Source organism: Salvelinus fontinalis, chromosome 27 (genome assembly GCF_029448725.1).
Source record: "Salvelinus fontinalis isolate EN_2023a chromosome 27, ASM2944872v1, whole genome shotgun sequence".
NCBI lineage: Eukaryota > Metazoa > Chordata > Actinopteri > Salmoniformes > Salmonidae > Salvelinus > Salvelinus fontinalis.
Window position 1 is genome coordinate 24554861 of NC_074691.1, and position 13460 is coordinate 24568320.

At 40.3% G+C, this 13460-nt stretch overlaps 1 protein-coding gene across 3 annotated transcripts in view; it reads right to left on the reverse strand.

Annotated features, from left to right (window-relative positions):
- The window catches only part of LOC129825339 (kelch-like protein 29), a 398302-nt gene that overhangs the window by 76727 nt on the left and 308115 nt on the right, over positions 1 to 13460 (reverse strand). For all 3 annotated transcript variants that reach the window (XM_055885359.1, XM_055885361.1, XM_055885360.1), the window contains one exon: positions 5985 to 6123. In XM_055885359.1, coding sequence (XP_055741334.1) covers positions 5985 to 6123 — 139 coding nt within the window. The remainder of the gene's footprint in view (positions 1 to 5984; positions 6124 to 13460) is intronic.

Here is a 13460-nt window from a genome sequence, read left to right on the forward strand (position 1 = left end):
GCCACACAAGGAGACCCAGTACTTACACCGGTATTATAATGGCGCATTTCCACTGAGGATTTACCCCAGGGTTTTACCCAAAAGGCTCAGACTTTTCGGTTTCCATCCACGTGGGCCGCCACCCGTGTCTCACTGGGTCATGGCTCCGGTGGACCTGCTCTGACTTGAAGCCAAGGCAAGGCCATGGGTACTTTTCGGGCTGCATAACAATGGCAAACTGGTAACTTTAAGACACTCACAAAGCAACAGTCTTGAAGGATGCAGAGGTTGTTTATTCTGCTCACAAGTCTTCAGTGCCACAGTCCTGATGAAAACACTGGAGCTGGTGTGGGGGTAAGTCTCAGAGGAAAAGCACAACTACAGAGTGTCACAGCTAGTAGTCAGTGGGCTCTGAGGTTCAGAATCATATCCTGAGCTGGGGACACTGCTATTTCTGGTCTTAACTTCTCTTGGGTAGGGGGCAGCATTCGGAAATTTGGATGAAAAGCATGCCCAATTTCAACTGCCAGCTACTCATCCCCAAGATAAGATATGCATATTATTAGTAGATTTGGATAGAAAACACTCTGAAGTTTCTAAACCTGTTTGAATCATGTATGTGAGTATAACGGGGCGAAACCCCGAGGACAAACCATTCAGATTTTGTTTTTAGGCCAATCTCTTTTCAATTAGTTTATTGGGAAACCAGATTTCTAAGGGACCTTCTTGCAGTTCCTACCGCTTCCACTGGATGTCAACAGTCTTTAGAAATTGGTTGAGGTTATTCCTTTGTGTAATGAAGAAGTACGGCCATCTTGAAGGAGGGTCACTCGAAGTGTCTTGTTAGTTAGAAGCGCGTGACCAGAAAGCTAGCCACAGTTGTTTTTTATCGTGTATTGAACACAGATCCAGTCTTCAATTTGATCTATTATTTATGTTAAAAACGACCTAAAGTTGTATTACAAAAGGAGTTTGAAATTTTTTGGCAAAGTTTACAGGTAACTTTTGAGATATTTTGTAGTCACATTTCACAATTTGGAACCGGTGTTTTTCTGGATCAAACGCGCCAAATAAATGGACATTTTGGTTATATATCGACAGAATTAATCGAACAAAAGGACCATTTGTGATGTTTATGGGACATATTGGAGTGCCAACAACAGAAGCTCGTCAAAAGGCACGAATTATATTTTTATTTCTGCGTTTTGTGTCGTGCCTGCAGGGTTGAAATATGCTTCTCTCTCTTTGTTTACAATGGTGCTATCCTCAGATAATAGCATCGTTTTCCTTCGCGGGAAAAGCCTATTTGAAATCTGACATCTTGGCTGCATTCACAACCAGTGTAGCTCTAATTCGGTATCTTTCATGTGTGATTTAATGAAAGTTTGATTTTTATAGTAATTCATTTGAATTTGGCGTTCTGCATTTTCTCTGTCTTTTTGCCAAGTGAGACAGTAAACTCTGAAGTTTAAACGCCTAAACTCAGATTTTTGGATATAAATATTAACTTTACCGAACAAAACATACATGTATTGTGTAACATGAAGTCCTATGAGTGTCATCTGATGAAGATCAAAGGTTAGTGATTAATTTTATCTCTTTCTGCTTTTTGTTACTCTTTGGCTGGAAAAATGGCTGTCTTTTTCTGTGACTTGGCTCTAACCTAACATAATCGTTTGGTGTGCTTTCGTCGTAAAACCTTTTTGAAAATCGGACACTTTGGCTGGATTTACAACAAGTGTATCTTTAAAATTGTGTAAAATACTTGTATGTTTGAGGAATTTAAATTATGGGATTTCTGTTGTTTTGAATTTGGCGCCCTGCAGTGTCACTGGCTGTTGACGAGGTGGGACGCTACCGTCCCACATACCCTAGTGAGGTTAAGAGCAAAACATTGAGTAAATGCTGCTGTATGAGAGAATAAAATGTACAATTATTTTAAAAATCAAGTTGCTTTTTTTTGGGCCTATTATGATTGCAACTGCTTCTGTAGAGCCATAGGATGGGGAGGAAAGAAGCCTTGTTCAGACCGGTCTACACTGAGCTGCTGATCTGAGGATCCATCATAAGTTTCTAGGATTGATTACGCTATCCACTGCTGTGACCATATGGTTTACAGTGATTCAAAGCAGCTCACAGTAGTGCACACAGCAGGCAAAGCTGGTTAGAATGAAGTCATTCTGCTTTTGAACTGGTTGAAATTACATTGTTTCAATGCATTTCAGTTTTTCTTGCTGGGTAGACTAACGCATACTGTCTATCTGACACAGGACAGTTGTAGGGGAACAGTAAGAGCTCACTAGAATCTCAGCTGGAGGATTCTACCACCCAGAGAGCATGTTGACAAAGACTAGAAGTTTCAGTACCACTCTCTCTTCTTAAAGTGGTAGAGACTGGCCTGGGTGAGTCGGAATCATATGAAAACAGAAGAGAAAAAGGGCAACAAATGGAACAAAGCTCTGGTGTGTCAGAGTGTGTGTGCTTTTACATTAGGCCCCGTCACCGAGCTGCACCAGATGCATTGTGCCCATAGATTAAGGGTGTAGAGAGCTTATTGAAACTTCAGAGGGGGGAAATTTAATTACTGGGGGTGATCGGGGGTCTTTCTGGGCTGAGCAGCAGCAGCCTGTAAAGCAGTGAAATTTTACATTTTTCAGCAGAGACCCCATTTTTCCCAATATTTATTTGAGGGAGCATGCAATTGGCATGTTGACTGCAGAATTTCCACCAGAGCTGTTGTCAGATAATTGAATGTTAGTTTATCTACCATAAGCCGTTTTATAGAATTTGGCAGTACTCCCAACTGGCCTCACAACAGCAGACCACGAGTAACCACACCAGCCCAGGACCTCCACATCCGGCTTCTTCACCTGCGGGATCGTTTGAGACCAGCCACCCGGACAGCTGATGAAACCGAGGAGTATTTCTGTCTGTAATAAAGCCATTTTATGGGGAAAACTCATTCTGATTGGATGAGACAGGTTCCCAAGTAGGTGGGCCTATGCCCAGCAATGTGAAAACCATAGATAAGGGCCTAATGAATTTATTTCAATTGACTGATTTTCCTTATATTCACTGTAACTCAGTAAAATTGTTGCGTTTATATTTTTGTTCAGTATATATTGTCCCATATGATAATCTGTGCTCTTAATGTTTTTTTTTACATTTGAGACTCCACCGCAGTTCCCCACCGACCCCGACTTTGAATACCACTGCTTTAAAGGGGGGTGATAGGTTTTGGTGGGTGAGTGCCAGACGTGCGTGGATATTTTGGAGCTGTATTACATCGAGGTAGCAGGGTCAGTACATAAACTCTGCAGACTTGTACGTCAGACAGAGGGAGGTGATCATTCCTTTAAGATTATAGGGTGGGAAAGGCAACATTAAAAATGAGGATTTTTTTATGATTTACATCAAATTAATGAGATTGCGGGTATCAGCAGTTAAACTGGATTGACATCTTTAACATCTGTAGTTTAATCATTTGGTGATAATCATTCATTGCTACTCATCTAATTTCACTGATCCTGTCTGGGAACTGATTATAAATTAGCTTTTTATAACATCAAATATCAAAACCATTCTAAATATTATGAATCTATATATTTTTTTTAAACTTAACAGGAAATAGCTCTGGTATGATATAGAAAACGGATTTCTCACTCACATACTGTTGATTAAATGATTCGACTATAAATCACATATATATTTTAAAACCCATTTTCTAAAGCCATGATGCTTTATTGCTTTTCAATTTACTAATCTACTGCTTAACAGTAAACACAACTTAATAAATGAAAATGACTTTCGTGCATGTAAACAAGAATTTGCATCATTACTTTTCCATTTCTCTGAGACTAATTTCTTGTTTGTGTGTGTTTAAGGTCAGCGTAAATAAGCAGCGACATTCACTCGCTCACCCTCTGATATTCCATCTCTACTCTGAATAATGGCTAGCTGCCTGGAGAACACCCAAGTGTTATAGGCCTGCACCCCTCTGTCACACACACAGGGGCAGTTATGAGGCACTGATAGTGAGTTACGACAACAGTGAATACCTCTGCACAGTGGGGCTAGTGGGCAGCACAGCGTAGAGGGTGTTTCGCTCTCATTCAACCTCAAAGATCTGGATGGGGTGCAGGGCATGTGTGGCATCAGCATAATACCACACTCTCTGGAGAGTGACCTGAATGGCACAGAGGCTGTAACTCAATGAGCGGACCGTCAGCTGGGATGTGCTCTTCTCTCTCCCCCTCTCTGCTTCAACCAACCCAGTGACACCCCTGACAGCACAACCCCTCAGACAGCCAGGGTTAAAACGGCACGTCTCCCTCCATCTCAGTGTTGTGTTCTCCAGTAAACACGGCAATAAAACTGCGAGGTGTCACCTGCCTTATAAAGTCAACAGTAGTTTTTGACTTTTACTATACATGCCATTATAAATTATTTGAACTTCGTCAAAAAGGTTGACAACCTATATGGTTAATAATTAGACGATTATGCAACTTAACCTAACATTAATTAGTATAACATATACATGTAATATATTCCACTAACTGTACGGTTAAATTAGAAAATTCTATTTTTGATTTAATCTAGATGAGAAAGGCCTGCGTTGATGACAAATTATGGTCCTTTTACAATGAATTATACACTTAATGAGAATTTGCTCTGTCAGGCAGCCACATTTAACCAGTACAGTATCAGAGTGTGTAGCCAGGCAGGCAGGGAGGCAGGCAGGCAGATGAACGTAACCTGATGTGTCTTTCTGGGGACCCTGTGTGAGGTTGGGAAAGGGCTGCTGTTTACTATTCTCAGTACACATCCCCATTGAGCAGGAACAAACGTGTGTGTGTGTGTGTTGTGCATGCTGGTGTGATTGACACACAAAGCATCTCCTGGCTGGCTCACTAGATGGATGGCTCACCTCTGTCTTATAAGCAGCGTTGCGCTCTCTGATGATCTCACAGGAGACAGCGTGGCTGCAGGGCAACTAGCAGGCAGCTGCCCTCAGACTTTAGACTAGAGCTTCCTATTGTTATGTACAGTCACTCTCGCTACAGTTTCCATCTGTTCAGTCAGTCTGTCTTTTCTGTCTGTCTGTGAGCAGTGCACAGGAAAACAAACATGTCAAGGAGACGAGAAAACATTGGTTCCAGGGCTCTGTCTGAATCAAGTCGACAAGCACCTGCAAGGATCTGAAGACAGGGTGAGGACATTAGGAGAGGGCCTTGCCTCAGCATGAAGAAAATAAACACACCACTACTCTCTCACACACAAACACACACCAACCAAGAAACACATACTAGCACCATATAGAACCAAAACAACCCAGAGACATGTGAAGGATAGAGTAATGAAGAAATACCTAGATTCACTTCAAATGAATACATTAACAGGGAATGGTGTTAACCTGTGAAAGTAATGGTTGAGTAAAGCATAGCGGTGAGAGATGTGTCTGTCTGCTTTGTCCTTCGCTTTTAACTCTGAAGCTTCCCCATCACTTCAATGGACTAACGGTAAACTCCCAGCAATGTGCACATAAAAGGATGTTGTCTTGAAACGCCGCACAGACAGAAATAACGCACAGACAGAAATAAGGTAGCTTAGAGATAAAACCCTTCCCTACTATACCCCATATCACACACTGTTGCTTTGCCATAATTACCACCCCAAAGTGCATAATGTCTTATTGTTCAGATGGGTTAAAGCCCCCCCAGTCATGGAACGTTTTCTCTGCTCATCAAACTGTAAATATGGTTAATTGTCTCTATGGGGAGGAAAATGTAAAGACTTAAGATGGGGTAACCTTTTCCATCAAATGGTTTTAGTGATACATTCATTTGGAGTGGGAGAAGGAGTGGGTGGCTGCTGGCCCTGTGATAGGAACCAAAATCTTCACACACCTGCAACAGAGAAAGGGGGGAGGGGGAAAAAAGCAACACAAATGCGCCCTACAAAAAGAACAGAATGGATCAACAGCTGGTGGGGAAGGGAAGGCAAACCTTTTCACCAGGTCCTTGAAATAAAGGCTGCAGGAAGCTAGAACATTTTGGTGGACTTCAAACTCTTTGCCTTCAACAATTATTTTCAGGTCTGTAAACTCTTTCGCTCTGCGCTGTTGGTTCAACTCCTTCAACATCTCTGTAGAACAAAGAAGAAACAAGACAATGCCATGTTCCGATTTAGAATAAGAATTCTCACTATTTTATACAAATATGATCATAGAAAGATATCATGGCAACAAAATAATAAATAGAAAGACAATAGAAATGGGCAGATTATAAAAACATTATGGCCACAGCTTTCATTATATTGCAGAGAAGAGAAAATACATCGTTTCATAGTAAACAAATCAGTATTATAGGCAGGGAATGTGTGCCTATGTATAATAAAATAAGCAAGCTCTGCAATTCTACAGTTGTGTACTGAGGAGTTAGTGATTTTAAGCAGAACAGTCTAGAAGGTATTAGAATATACATTGTGCATGCAGCTGATAAAGGTTAGGATTAATATGAAAGACAAAACACTTGACTACTGTTGGATTTTGTAAATTCACTTACTCTATGAATTCAACTAAAGGAACAACCAACTAAAAGAGATGTGCTTTGAAAACAAGAGACACTTGAATTAATAATGCATTATTCACCATTAGTCATTTTACCAGCAGCATCCTACCCTGGGTACAAGTTAATCCATTGAACCTTGCTGAACTAAACACTGTCCAAGCCAGAAAAACGAAATAAATAAAAACATCTACACACTTGTCTCATAAATATCACTGGGCAACACGAAGAACACGGTTTAGTCAATGGAAGGACTAGGCCTGCTGTAGAGACAGAGTCAGAGCTTGTTTCTTTGTTTTAATGAGCCACCATGAGGAGATACTGAGTGTACCAGACAGCAGGGGACCAACATCTAATATGTGACAGTGTACAGAGGGCAATCTATACTACTGTAATATGTATTCAGCAGGAAACCGTCAACAGTACTGTAGCACCGGCCTGTTCGGTGTGGCCGTAATGCACCCTACAACAAAAAAACATGCCTTAAGGCCAAAGTGGCCGTTGTGCCTTTGGGCTGAATATAATAATTATAATGTCCCTCTCCCGGCTGCCAATCGCCCTGCTCCGAAGCACCTCACTCAGGCGGCTCTCTCAATTCTTATTAGCCAATGTCAGTCACGTGATCAAGTTATTCTCACATGCATCGCAGCTCCGAAGTAGGCTACTAGTGAACACACGTCGGGGATGCAACAGCGCGCGAGTGCATATCTACTATCCCCCCATAACACAAAAGTTGAACTATTCTATTGGTCAGCTTGTCATTCTGTGTGAAAAAGAAACATGACACGGACAATAGATCCCAAATTAATACAACCACTGCACGTAAAATAAAATGTTTTTAATAGCACTGAGGTTGATGCAGAAGATCAGAATGTTTCACTTAAAATGCTGATACATTATAAGGCTATTTCTTCACATTATAAGAGCAGCAATGCAACACGGCAGTAGGATATAAACACAAATGTTGCAAAATGCAATTAGGGGAAAACACTGTTCTACAAAGCACACCAAACAAATATCCTTTGGAAATGTAGAAAGAGGGGATATCTTAAGATGCAACAACTAGCATGGGAAGTTAATATGAGTAGGATTGTGTCGTTGGCTGCTGGACAACGAAAAAAAGTTGAGAACGTGAGAAAAATGGTTTGAATGGCATTTGAGGAAATGTTTATAAAAGCATTCCCTCAACATTCCAATGGATGGAATACAGTAAGACATGCCTACAAAATAGACAAAAACATCCAGGTTCTAAACAATTATGTTCATTGTTAAATAGTTTTAAAATGTTGACAGCCCCCGCACAGATTGCAAGGTGGGTGATGGCGCACAACAGGCACATGCCTTTCTCTCCTATTGGAACAAACAGTTCCTTGAGCATGACAGAATCAAGCCTTTAGACTAATATTAAATATAACTATATTTGTCAAACATGACTGGCATTTAGCCTATATGTGTAAGTAAAAGTCTCATTAAAGTTTGGCAACATTTTCAGGCGCATCAGTCTGGACACGAGACTAGCCAATATGCACTTGACATGTAGGCAAATGATGTACATTTAAATACATGTTTTTTTAACAGAATAGCTAGTGTTTAGTTAATGGCCTTGGTGCCCTGGCAGATGGCCTTGGTGCCCTGGCAGACTGGGCACCTCCTGATGGCCAAATGGCCGTGTGCCTAAAATCACAATATTTCAGGCCTGCTGTAGCATAAGTGTATATGCGGGACCCTGGTCAGTCCAACTGTTACTGGCTAAAGACAAGTCTGCCTGGCCTTCATGTCACATCTGAGATGGACATACCCTGTGAATAGATGAAAATTAACCCCCAACTGATACAGGGTCAGATATTTGTTTATCATTGTTAAAGTTAAGTTCTTGTAAAAAAAAGTTATTAGCGGTTAGGGTAATCTGATCTTAGATGTGTTTAAGGGCAACTTTTACATCAAGTCACGAAATTCAGTTGACCGTATAAAGCTTTCAACAGAGCATTTCATACTTCTCCAAATCTCTGCACGGCTCAGGCAATGTCTCCTCTTCTTGCTACACTCAAATTCACTAAGTGGAATCGGCAAAGCTGCAAAACCCCCAGCCGTGGATGGCTGTTAAGTCTGTTGTAATGGACCATCACGGCTCCGCAGACATGTACTGTGAATTAAACTGAACTCTGCACTGACACACCCACCCAGCCACATGATCACAGTCTAGCCATGGAATAGTGAGCTGCTACTGTACTATCCACACTCATCATTTGTCTCAAACAGGGGAGGTGTGTGTGTGTTCGCTTGTCTAATTGCATGCGTGCGTATGCTGTCTACTGGTTTATGCACAACTTATCAGATGAGCGATTGGATCCACTGTGACAAAGTAAAGCAGTTTAGTTTGTGTTATCATAGAACACTCAGTCAGTCTACCTACCGTACGCCCACCTCGGACTCAAACACGCAGGATTCAATTAACCTACTCTGACATTAGCCCCACTGTTTGCCTGGAAATAGTCCATCATTTAGCTTTTTCTTTCTCGACTGACACTAGCAGCTCACTGGCAAATTAATTCAGCAGACTAAATTATACAGTATTAAGCCGTATGACAAATAAGAGCAATTCAAGACGGAGCCGTTCGGTGGCTGCATGTGGAAATCCCTCTTAAGCAGAGGATCCAGATGTATCACAGCAAGGAATTAAGTGACTGAAATGGCCTGTTCCTGACCATTAACCACACTGAATGCAATGCTAGAATTGGAAGAAATGCATGAATAAATAGGCCATTCTCTTGTGGCATAAAGACAGCCTTGGCATCATTAGGGCGAACAACTAAATCAAATCAACATTACCCTCAGCCTCCTGTAATCAGTAGAGAGCGAGAGGAGTTGTAGTTGTCAACTTCAAGGCCCCCTACAACAGACTGCAAATAGAGTCAAACAGCCACTTGTGATAATATTGCCTCCTATTATAAACTAACGCATACACGCACAACACACTCTACAAAAAAGTAACAGCCTTCAACATTCTCCGGCCCTGTCCTAGTCTACACGACGTTCCAGTGCTGCTTGGCGCAGTTGGACAGCCATCTGATTACTGTGCAGCCTGCGCGGAATGGCCCAGGCACTGTGAATACGTGGTAATTGGAGTTTGCATTGTGTGTCCCCATCAACCAACATGGCTCTCACCTTTAATCTAGCACAGCGCACTGCATCCATTTACCTCACCACTCGGACTCAGTCAAAAGGAAGGAGAGAAAACGAATGAGAAAGAGAACCATGGTTGTCAGCAAACAACGGTTTGTGCAGGACAGACACCTGAATGGCTGATGGAAAAGCTAATTATGGTGCATTTGTGTGGGTCGCCCGTCGCCCCGTGGGCCCCTAGAACAACCCATCATATCTGGGAGCGTGAAAAAGCACACCGAGTCTCCTTTACCCTCTCTGTCAACAGGGAGTGTGGAGGAGGAGAGTCAGATTCAATATGACCATGGAGGTCCATAAAGACCACCATACCATTTCACAACACTAGTGGAGAATGGGACGGGGAAGGTACTGGTGATGCTGTTGGGTTCTGCTGTTACCCACATTAATATATGCACAGCTAACCGTTTCTTTCGACAAATACGCAGATACCGAATACAATGTTGAAAAGGAAGGAGAACACTTGTGCACTATTACACTAGTAGCAGAGGATTGTTAAGGGTATTGGTAATACTGTTGAATTACACTGAACAATTTAAAGGGTGGCTGCCAACTTATTTTGTGATAATTGTTTATTTTTACCTTTTCATTTCTTGTGTTTTTGATCTACCTTATGTTATGTTTAGTATTACATTGTTATTGATTACTGCATTGTTGGTTTAGAGCTTGCAAGAAAGGCATCTCACTCTACATGCGCACATGACATTAAAACAACTTGAAAGGACAACATCCACTCTTTAGATTGGGGATAGGTCCACAAAAAACAATGACTCATCATTAAAGGGCGCAGTTTCTCACGGGTCTGCATACCCACATCCATCCCGTTTTAAGCAAAGTTTGCTGCAATTCTCCACATTTTGCCATCGAGTGGAGAGAATATTTTGCAGCTAATTTCGTGCAATTCCTCTAATTTTGCCATGGGGCGGTGAGGAAAATTACAGAAAATGTCATGCAATTTTGAACATTTTGTCAGTGTGTAGAGAAATGTTTGCAGTTTTTAATATGATATTTACGTTAGACTGACTAACAAAATCAATGGAAGACCCCTAGCCAGTAATGCGCCCATGATAAAAAGTTTAGATAGGATGCCCGCTAAACTAATTTAGCAATCTAAGAAAATGTAGCTGACATGGGCTAATTGACTGACTATCAGTGACTGACCTAACAGATAAACTGCTATTCTACTATTCGAACTCGTAACAGTAAGTTGAGACTCCGACTGACTTTCCCCCCAAAAAAACATTCATCCAGGGGCCTTCAGTTGCCCATCCCTGCTTGAGTTCGACCACAGTGGGTATTTATGAGCCTTGTGGAACACTTAAACATCCCTTATTATAACCGAGAACTACATGACAACATGTAAACAGTGTCCCAGTTAAACTGCCTACCCTAGTAACCCAACCATAACGTTGCCCCAGGTCAAATCAGCCAATGGTATGCACCCATTACCCTTCACAGTAGCCAATCAGAGCGCTCTGTTTTGTGTACTGTAGAAAGCTGTAGACAAAGGCATTATTATACATCGTTCTGTGATTGGCTACTGAGAAGAGATGGCAGAGCATGCCATTGGCTGCCAAAACTTGGAGCCATTTCATGGTTGTATCTTTTGGTCGTATGGGTCTCTGAAAGACTGCCATTTGTACGTTCTATATCAGCAGTGAAAAAAAAGTCAGTCATAGTTTGTAATGCACATTAAAATGGAGCACATAATAACTGATCCATTGGGGAACCAAAACAAAAAAACATTACGAGTCAATCAAATGTACAGTAGGGATGACCAGCCCACTGAAATTGTTACGGTTCGACTGAAGTCCAGTCCATATTATACTTTAGCATATATTTTATAATCACCTATCTTGCTCCATCTATTTTTCAACCATGTGTTTTGTAATTTAAATAGAGAATGTTTTTTTAACAGTATTCAAAAAAATAACAATAATCAGAATCCTTCATCTCCTGTTGAATGCAGTCCAAAAACTAAGCTATTAAAGACACTGCCAATATCCCTGGAGCAACATGATATTTTAAGTAACAAGTCAAGTAACCTAATGCATTCAAGTGTTGCTCTAGTAATATTGACATGCGTAGTCTGACCTTTTGGTTCCTGACTTCACACTATTTACAATCAATCCATCCACCACTCTTCGGGTAATTAGGCTGAAGTAACTGGTGTAGCTAGTCAATAACTCAACATCCAACTCAATACTGACCCCAGTGCTAGACGCTTTTTTAACTACTGTAGCCTATTGAATGCTGTTCTATCTGAAGAGACCATGGCTCACTCAGCATCTGCGTCTTGTCTATGGACGGTGGTTGTAAATGTTATTATTTTGAAGTATAAATTAGATTCAAAATAGAGAACTATGGAAATAAAATAAGTTACTGCTAAATTAACTTCAGCTCTGCTGTTAGTTTACTGTTAATGAATCTCTTTTTGTCACATTCTATATTCAAAATAAGTATTATTATATATATATATATATATATATATATATATATATATATATATATATATATATATATATATATATATATATATATATATAATTACTATTTTCTCAACTACAAAAAAAATAAATTGTTTTAGACAGAATTTAAAATACATTATTATCAATCCAATAGATTTTTTAAGTTGAGACTAATGGAACAAGGTACAATACATCAAATAAATATAACGGATAATTTATAAAGGCAATTCTAATAATGTGTTTAATTTCAATTGTATTAATTTTACTCTACAAAGGGCATAAAGGTGCACCTTTGTGTAAAGATAATTTGCTTTACTAACGTTTGTTCTGCAAACAAAAAGATTTTTAAAAATTGTGCCAAATTTGAATAAAAAATGAAATAATAAATAGGGCAATAAATTAATGATAGCGACACTGTTTAACTGTGAAATTTATATGTAGATTAAAGTAAAAACAAGTCTGAAAAATAAATAACAAGAAATACTCAAATACATGGATTTTAAATCAGTATTGAGTGAAGATCTATGACTAGGCTGGACTCAAGTAGTGCTTGCTGGAATTCTGGATCATATAGTTGGCGAAGGAGGCTGGGTCCTACCAGCCTGGTTAACGCTAATTCTCTCTCATCCTCAGGCCTCCATTTTGATTCAGTTCTACCAGTGAAGGTGCTTCCTTTCCAAAGACCAATTAGCAAAGATCTAGCAACTTCATTTACTTGGGACTCTGTTGGCTGACATGTTATTCAAATAAATAATGTGCATTATCAACATTTATTAACTGGGACAAAAACAGTATTATAATGAATAAAAACCTATTTTATTAAATATCTTCAACAATAATAAGTATTTAAAATGATGTGAATTTAGCCGTTTTGCCGAGTCTCGGTCAAATTAAGACTCTGGAGGACAAATTGCCGACATCAACACTTCTTCCAGCCAATTGAGAGGAAAAAACAAAAACATCTCCAATATACATACAAAAGCAAGTGGACACAACTTAGAGGAATTAGTGGATTTGGCTATTTCAGCCACACCCGCTGCTGACTGGTGTATAAAATCTAGCACACAGCCATGCAATCTCCATACACAAAACATTGGCAGTAGAATGGCACGTACTGAAGAGCTCAGTGACTTTCAATGTGGCACCGTCAAAGGATGCCACCTTTCCAAAAAGTCAGTTAGTCAATTTTCTGCCCTGCTAGGACTGCCCTGGTCAACTGTAAGTGCTGTTATTGTGAAGTGGAAAAGTCTTGGCGCAACAACGGCTC